The sequence below is a fragment of the Syngnathus acus genome, chromosome 1 (genome assembly GCF_901709675.1).
Source record: "Syngnathus acus chromosome 1, fSynAcu1.2, whole genome shotgun sequence".
In the NCBI taxonomy this organism is placed as follows: Eukaryota; Metazoa; Chordata; class Actinopteri; order Syngnathiformes; family Syngnathidae; genus Syngnathus; species Syngnathus acus.
Genome location: NC_051087.1, coordinates 9,644,975 through 9,653,690, shown reverse-complemented (window position 1 = coordinate 9,653,690; position 8,716 = coordinate 9,644,975). Strand labels below are relative to the sequence as shown.

Below are 8,716 nucleotides of genomic sequence, written 5' to 3'. Positions count from 1 at the left end.
AATCAGTTTTCAGCGCTGGAACCAAAAAGTAACAAAAATACAGTGGATTTAGCTCAATTTCCCCTAAAAGATTTCTTTGAACTCTCAAACAGTCCTTCTCAATGTGCAGCATGGAGATTTTAGCCAGGAACCAACATTGGGCAAAATGGCGATTCTTAGGATGTCTGAATCACTTTGAATAAGTATCACGCTAAATTATTCAGGACACAGGTGAATTTTATACAAATGGCAGTGTATTGTTTCATAATTACAAATGTAAGATATGGTACAACAACCAGTGATACAACTTGTACAAGAATTAACAACGACTGCAGTGGTTGAACAACATGACTGTACAGGTACAAAAGGGGGAAAAGGAGAGGGGGGAAAACAATAATCAAAAAAGTCCCAGGCCCTGTTGGAATACAAGTAAAGCTTTCCTTGAAATACCTTTGCACACACATCTAGACAGAATGAGAATCCCCAAGTGGTTCTCCTGGTTTATATTGACTAGACCCGAGCAAAATCAAGGAATTGAGGCTCTCTTGCTCAGGTGTTACTGCTGAGGCTGACCCCCATTTGGAACGGCTAAATCCAATCAGAGAAGGAATGCATTCAACATATTCAAACAAGGCCATCTCTACAGGTCACCTTGTCATTTTAAACTGCCCTCGAATATCAAAGATATGTTGGCACTAAAATGTCATCATTTACATATACAAGGAACCTGATGTATTATAAACCAATACATGCTTGCGTAATAAAACGTATGCATTTCGTTGAAACAGGCATTACAATGCACTTAGTGCGGACATTCAAAACCTTTGAGCAGTTTAAAGTTTCTCTACGTGAAGGAATTGATCTCAGAATGGACGGACGGAAGCATGAAAAGTGTAAAAAAGGTCTTATGTCACAAATTTATTTCTCGCAATTGGCACATACGATGAAGACACTTAGTCCTCCTTTAATCTTTTTCAGATAATACCACATTTAATTATTTTTGGGATATAATCTACCCAAAAAACACAAACACACACACATCCTAGTGCAATGAATGTTTGGTGGAGGAATAATTACTGACCTGACAGGTGAATACTGTAGGTGCAGCCATTAGTTTCTCTATGAGAGCAAGTGAGTTTTACAGCTTTATTCTAAATGCACAAAGTTTTTGAGGCTAGAAGTACTAAAAAGGCTAAAATCTACAAAGGCAAGAAAGTCAGCTTGAGAGCATGCCTGAGTGCAACAAAGACAAACAAAACGACTCAAGACAGCAACAAATACATGGCACGTTTCAATGGTCATTATGGAATGTGCAATGGCGGACTTTTTTTTTTTTTTTTTTTTAAGAGAAAAAGAAAACCAAACTGGAAGGGGGTCATATATGCACACAGGCAGTCATCTATGACATTTGTGAAATTCTGTGCACATACAAATAAAGTCCCTCCATTATTGTTAACTTAAATTTCAGGAAAAAAAATGCAGACAATTGATTTTTAGCAAATTGATGAGAAATGGGGAAAAAAACTGCAGAAACATGACAAACCTAAAACGACTGAAGTTCCTTATTAATTCAGATCAAAATTGCTAGAATGCATTGAAGGCAAGAAAAGCTGTATTTTTATATGACACAATGTCCACAGTGAGCGAATGAGTAAAAATTGAGTATTCATAGAATTAAAAACAGATTATTGGAAGTTACATCGACCACTTCGTATGGCATCTCTAAACGTCAAATACTTTTTGGGAGCAACCACATAAATCAAAAATGGAGTCCTAAATGCTAGAAAATCAGAAAAATCTCTATACTCAATTTTGTTGGAACTATAAGGGGATTCAAATCCTGCATTCTCTGCTTTATCCATACAAGAAAGCACCTCAATCATTTCTAATAGAGAACATACTACTGTACATGGAAGCGTAAACAGTGCGCACTATTACAACAGAGTTCTCTTGATCTAGCATAAACACATCCTAAATCACCGAATATAGCTGCATATTCTCTACTGGTGAAATATGTGGCCAACTATTTATAATCTACTGCACAGAAACTCTACAGTGGCTAAGAACTAATGTAGTAATTATCAGATGCAGGACAGATTTTTCATCTTATGTCATCATTCCTCATTATTCTAGGTCTCCAAGATGAATTCACCAGGGCAGCAACACAAAGGGAGAGTTGTGTGAGCACGATTAGAATGAAAAAGATCAGACGGATGGCATTAATGCGAGGCCAAGGATCAAGAAATCCCCCATAGCTTTTCCTTAGGGGATTAAAAGATATTTTTTGAAGAGTTGTGCTCCAGAGGGGGAAACAAGGCCTGATATCTGATATTATTGTGCATATCTGCTCAATACAAGTTGCAACAGGCACATGGAACTGCAATGCTGTCAAGACCTGCACAACTTGCGACGAGGTATACATTGGCCAGACGTATACGCGTCAATCAAGAGGAGTGGGAGGGACTTTGTTAATGTACTGTAAAATTGTTAAGCAACAACGCAGTAATTGTGAACAGATTTGTACTCCATAATTGACAGAATTCATTCAGATGTACCTGAGCGTTGAAGGTTAAGGAGGCAATGGAGTTAATTTGGGATAAAGTGGATCCGATGTTCTAAAAACATCTCATTGGCCAAATCAATGCTAAACATACAGACTTTAAAAAAACAAAACAAAAAAAAGCCTTATGCTACATTGATAAGACAACTTGTACTGTGCTTCTTTAAAAAGAAATAAACAAAAAATACCCAAAAGAAACAATATCCATATTCATTCCCGAAGACAATAAAATGAAAATGTCATGTATGCATTCAAGTGGTACTTTTATGGCTTTTTGTACAATACAACCTTTAGTGAAAATATACATCTAGACATAAATTCAAGTACAAAGGTACAAAATCTTTAAACTCATACTTTTTTTCTTTAATTATAATACACTTTTAATACAGCTCATAAATACAGGTCAACATTCACTGAGTTCCTAAGATTTGCACTCGGCTGGAGTTTACGGTGAAGATCAGCGGCAAAGGGGGGAGGGTGTAGAGAGGGTTGGGGTTTTTTTTGGGGGGGGGGGGGGTGAAGGGAGTGGTTTAAAGTCGCGAGGGCTCCTCAAACTCGTCGTCACTGTAACCGCTCTTAAAACAGACCTGAGAAGAAGATGGCATACGTGATGTGATATATTCCATTGAAAAGCAAGCAATCACAAAAACATTGTGGAACCATGCTGCCAAAAGAAGGAATTCAGAAATAAATGAAGGAAAAGCATAACACCTTCCAAAGCACAACAGCCAAACAGGATAGTGCAAAGTTCAACCAAGGGGGGAAAAAAAGTAAAGGTGTAAAAGGGAAGCCAAGAAGTTTCACCTAAATATTCTGCGATCACATGAGAGAGAATTGACGTTTGATTGATTTTTGACAAGGCTCAGAAAGAAAAGAAGGAAAGAGGAAGTACCTTAGCCCCCACCCCCTCGGAGAGTTGCCGGAGCACTAGCACTTGCCTCTCTTCTAAACAGGCGGTAGAAGAAACCTCTCTTTGGTGGAGGGTTAGGCCGGTTCATGTCCAGGTCCGAACATAACGTCCCATCAGTCTCATAGACATTGATTTCTTTGAAGCACTCCATTTCAATCATCTATACAAGGAGAGAAGGATTCAATGACAATTTCTGTTATGATACGATTTAAACTGCAATTGCTATAACGGAGCTCACCAACCCTTATCAAAACGGAGCTACTTTTTAAGTAGTGATTAATGTGAATGGCAACCTATTTGATGCACACTTATGAAAATAAAACATGTGCGCAAATTTTCTTTAATGATGTAATTATTCGATTATTAATAATGAATTATATTATTTGATGTGTACGGAAGAGGATTAGGGCCAGTGAAGAAAAAAAAAACGAGGGGTGACAGGATTCTGACTTTTTTCTCAGAATTCTGACTTTATTCTCAGAATTCGCACTTTCTGACTTTAAAGTCAGAATTCTGACTTTAAAGTCGGAATTCTGACTTTATTCTCAGAATTCTGACTTTAAAGTCGGAATTCTGACTACCGTAATTTTCGGACTATAAGTCGCACCAGCCATAAAATGCCCAAAAAAGTGAAAAAAAACATATATATGTATATAAATCGCTCCTGAGTATAAGTCGCCCCCCCCACCCAAACTATGAAAAAAACCGCGACTTATAGTCCGAAAATTACGGTAGGTCTTATTCTGACTGTCAGAATTCTGAGAAAAAAGTCAGAATCCTGTCACCCCTCGTTTTTTTTTTCTTCACTGGCCCTAATCCTCTTCCGTAGATGTGAATACATTGGTCATGTTAGCAATTCCTCATCATAAATAGAAAACAAATTATATTTCTCTAAATCTCTGTTCAATATTTTCCTATGATCACTTGTACGACATTCCTCGAAAATCACTGCATGAGCTGTGGGAACAATGACGTCATCCCAGTTTCCAGACCCTGCAGTTACCTCATTTTGCCACGGGATGGAGACACTTCCTGTGACAAACTTGTGGTAGAAGTCGTCATCGGTGGGGTCAAGGTTCACACCTTTGACAGTGGAAAACTGCTCTATGTCCAGGACATCTTTGCAGTACACAGCACGAGGCTAACAGAAACATATAGGGAAGACCGGGATCATGCAGTAGAAAAAGGGCGGTGGAAGTTTAACCCTTAGGGAAATGCTTGATGAAAAGGACTCTAATAATCTTAAAAGCAAAATCATCAATGGGGAATTTGGTTCCGGAGTCACTTGGGCCCGCCCCTACTACTCACAACCATACACAGAAACAGACGACTAGCTTGCTCAGGCAAATATTGGTTTAACCTCTCAGGACAGTTACATTCTCTCTGCCAGACTATTTAGAAGGCTGGAAAAGAAAAAAATTCTGTTTGAACAGCTTCTCAGCGCAATTTCACCAATGCATAGTTTTTCTACTCCGTTTTTATGTGAACCAGTTTCAGAATTGGATTTAAAATAACATATTCAAGGCCCGTTTCTCACCACCCAGAAAGAGATGCCAAATAGCTGGTGACTGACATGCGGTCGTGACAAGGTGAACGTTAATTTGTGGCTTTGGGGGGGGGGGGAGAGGGCTTCTACTTCCTTTCTTGGGTTTGTGTGTGTGTGTTGCGCTTACATCAGGGCTGAAAGGAGGTTCCAGCATGTTCGCCTCCAATCGTTTGAAGTTGATGTTTCTGAAGATAGAGTGTTGCTTGACCTCTACGGCGCCGCGACCCTGACAACCGAGGCGATGCTTGGGATCTTTAGCCAGCAGCTAGCACAAGGGAGAGAGAAAAAACAAAACTTCAAATATAATCCAATACATTAGGACTGATCCAAAGACTGCATAGGTCTTATTCTGAAACACATACATGCAGCCACCTTGACTGTATCCCACATAATTGGATAAAGACCACACACAGTAATTTGTGTAGATACAAGTTAACGCAACGTAACCGTGGCGAGAATTAGAAGGCACTGCTGCTGTTTATTTGAGAGCTTGTGGATAATACTCCCTGCACAACACCTACATCAGAGGACTTTGTGAAGTGGATGAGTGCAGTTTAGCGGTGTGCTCACTTTTTCACCACACCTCTCCAGTTCACATTTGTTTCAGTTGTCAGCGCACTATTGTACCCCAGTTTCACCTGACTGGCTTGTATAAGTATTTTGCACTTATAAGTATTTTGCACTAAGATACAAATTCACTCGTCTCTTTGCCTGAACATCAAAATAAAACAAACCCCAACACAGACACATAAAAAGCACAATCATTCTTGTTTGAAAAGAAACGAGGAAAAAGCTCATCTCTACCATGAGTCCTACCCCATCCCCACCAGCTTTCGATCCAATTTTTTTGTACAGAAAGCGTTCTTCTTGCTCTCCCCACTCATCCTCCCCCTGGGGAGTCTTCTAATCTGTTGAACCTCAGGTCAGAATGTTCCACAGCAGGACGCAAATAAACGTCTCTTCCGCTCTGGCTCTGAAACAGATAAGCTCAGTAGCTCCCTCTTGGTGCACAGATAAGTGGGTTTGTGTTGAAATTTTAATTCTTAGTTATAATAAAGTGAAATGGCTACAAAAGCTACAATTCACTCAAGCAATTAAAATTCGGTTCAGCTTGTCGCAACGTGGTTTTGGACGGTACACTCAAAGGTAAATTGTTTACACGACATGATGTCTATTGAGGTGGGGGCAGTGTGACATCATACAAAAGGGTCAGGTGGACTGAATTCAGCACAGTCGACAAAGAGCAACAATGAAGGCTATCTGGCTGTCTGTGTTGTGTTCTTGTGTGTGGCTGTTTATTAAAAAGTCTTCTATCCAGTCCAGCCTATTGTGCAATCATCTGTTGCCTAATCAAACAACTACAATGTGTGTAGCCTCCATAATTTTCCAAAACTGTGCACCAATTGTAACGAATTTGGGTCCAAAATCCTCATCCACCCCATTTTTTATTTGATAACATTAAAAGCAATGTTGTTGAATGTGTGCTGCAAATAAGTGAGAAACTCAGCTAACATTACGTTATTTTATTCGTCTTGAAATAAATACCATGCATTACATTATATTGAACTTAAGTCACCACTTAAGGGCGGAATTCATTTTCATTTTAACCAAGCGACAAACGACAGTATCCAACTTTTACCCTTACCTGTCGGCAGATATCTTTTGCCTCTTCAGAGAACTTATCGGAGTACTCCTCCTGATCCTCACGCACTCGTCTGTCCACCTCTTCCCGCTTGACGCGTTCCTTGCGCTTGCGAAAGGGCGACTGGCCTTGGATCATCTCAAAGATAAGGCAGCCTAGACCCCACCAGTCTGGACTGAAAGTGTAACTCTCATTCTGGATTACCTCAGGAGCTGCAGGAGGAGGGATGAAGAAAAACGGGAAATGGTAGTTTGACCGGAGAGAGAGTCATGCTAATTGATAAGGTGGCCACTACTGTGTTTGACAAAAAGTCCATTTCATACCCATGTATCCAACAGTGCCTACTCTCCCTCGTATCGTCTCTCCTTCAGGAATTTGCACGGCGAGACCCAAGTCTGAAATGCGGATGTGCCCTAAAGAAGATGCAGATGTTTACGGTATATATCAGCAGTTGAACTATAATAATAAGTGTATAAAATCATAATCCCTATGGTTGAACACAGATTTTATGAAGGAAGCACAAAGAGAGGAAACCATTAATAAATATCTTCTTAAGATCGGACACAATATGCTGCAATGTTTGCACAAAACAGACTGAACTGTTGATTTACTCGGTCCCTCTTACTGGCTCATTCTAAACAACGATGGTATGCAAATTAGTGTCTCTTGCCAAACAGCATTCCAATAAACAGACAGATCTGATGTGAAAGAAGAAACAAAGACATACCACGATCATCCAAAAGGATGTTTTCAGGTTTTAAATCCCTGGAAAAAAAAGACGAGAATTAAGAAATTAAGTCATGTTGTAGTCACAATTATCATATAGTGTTATGTAATACAATACAACACAATAAAATACAACGTAACAGAAGGTAAACATAACAAAATGTATATACAATGGAAGGTTGATTTTAAAAAAAATAACGGATTCAACATTTAACCGACAACGAAATGGTGGCCAGTGCACCCAAAATGCTCCTTTTTACGATAGTTGGCGGAGTTTGTTAATTCCAGAATTAGCTGCTGTTGTATACGTATTTCCAGGTTGAGCCGCTGTTGTCACAAATATACACTACAGACAATTGCAGGCTAACAGACACGCCGATACGGCAGCCATGTTGGCAGGGACAACATTTCCCATCAAAGGTAATGGAAAGCATGGAGATTATTTTAGGATCGCCATAGGCACGCAGCTCAAACGGGGCGTGTCACATCTACCCATTTGTATTTATGACTGTTATTTACAGGAGCGACTTCTTGTCATGTAGTATGTGTCTCTCGAAAATGCTTTTTTGGTACAGTAGTACATTTGTTGAAATACGTAAGCACGCAAACATTGACTCATGAACCTTTGGATAAACGTTATGCTGGTTAAACAGTTGGTCTGTAATGCAAAAAAAGGTTGGAGACAGCTGAACAAAAACAAAAGCCCTCCCTCAAAAGTGCATGCCCCGACTGGCTGGCGACTATTCGTTAGATAAGGCATTCTAAAATCTAAAGTGTGCTATATGTTTTTGAATGGATTTCAATGATATCTAGAAATCCCTGCAAAGCTCCACTTTCCATAATTTGAATCACGCCTCTTTGGGGTTTCCACATTCATTCTGTGGAAGTATGTCATTAGTCAAGATAGGAGAATCCACGCTAAAGCTAAAGAGAGACAGTATTTCCTTATTTTAATCCCATTTTTGCTAACCTGTAGACTATTCTCTCACGGTGCAGGTCCTCAAGGCCACAGCAGATCTCAGCAGCGTAAAAGATGGCCCTCTGCTCATCAAAGCCAGAGTTGCCCATGTTGTAGATGTGGAATTTTAAGTCACCACCATTCATTATGGTCAACACCAGGCACAGGGCATCCTTGGTCTCATAGGCATATGCTAAACTAACCTAGAAAGGGGGCAAATTGCCATAGAGGCGGTAAGAAGGGTCAGGGAAGGGGCCAGAAGAAAGGAGTTGTATATGGGACAAATGAGGGTGGAAGAGATAGAAGGAAGATAAGAGGTAAGTAAGAAATCAGGGGCACAATGGTTACATACCATCCACAGGACATCAAGTACAAATATGATTCACATTAGGTAA

At 39.8% G+C, this 8,716-nt stretch overlaps 1 protein-coding gene across 2 annotated transcripts in view; it reads right to left on the bottom strand.

Annotated features, from left to right (window-relative positions):
- Positions 1-211: 211 nt before the first annotated feature.
- grk4 (G protein-coupled receptor kinase 4) overlaps positions 212-8,716 on the bottom strand; it is a 34,919-nt gene continuing 26,414 nt past the window's right edge. Inside the window, exons 9-16 of one of the 2 annotated variants that reach the window (XM_037246324.1) lie at positions 8,334-8,524; positions 7,365-7,402; positions 6,961-7,050; positions 6,641-6,849; positions 5,123-5,260; positions 4,453-4,590; positions 3,432-3,609; positions 212-3,126 (exon numbers count right to left, since the gene is read on the bottom strand). In XM_037246324.1, coding sequence (XP_037102219.1) covers positions 3,433-3,609; positions 4,453-4,590; positions 5,123-5,260; positions 6,641-6,849; positions 6,961-7,050; positions 7,365-7,402; positions 8,334-8,524 — 981 coding nt within the window. In that variant the 3' untranslated portion in view covers positions 212-3,126; position 3,432. The remainder of the gene's footprint in view (positions 3,127-3,431; positions 3,610-4,452; positions 4,591-5,122; positions 5,261-6,640; positions 6,850-6,960; positions 7,051-7,364; positions 7,403-8,333; positions 8,525-8,716) is intronic. The other variant, XM_037246314.1, reaches the window with a different exon arrangement.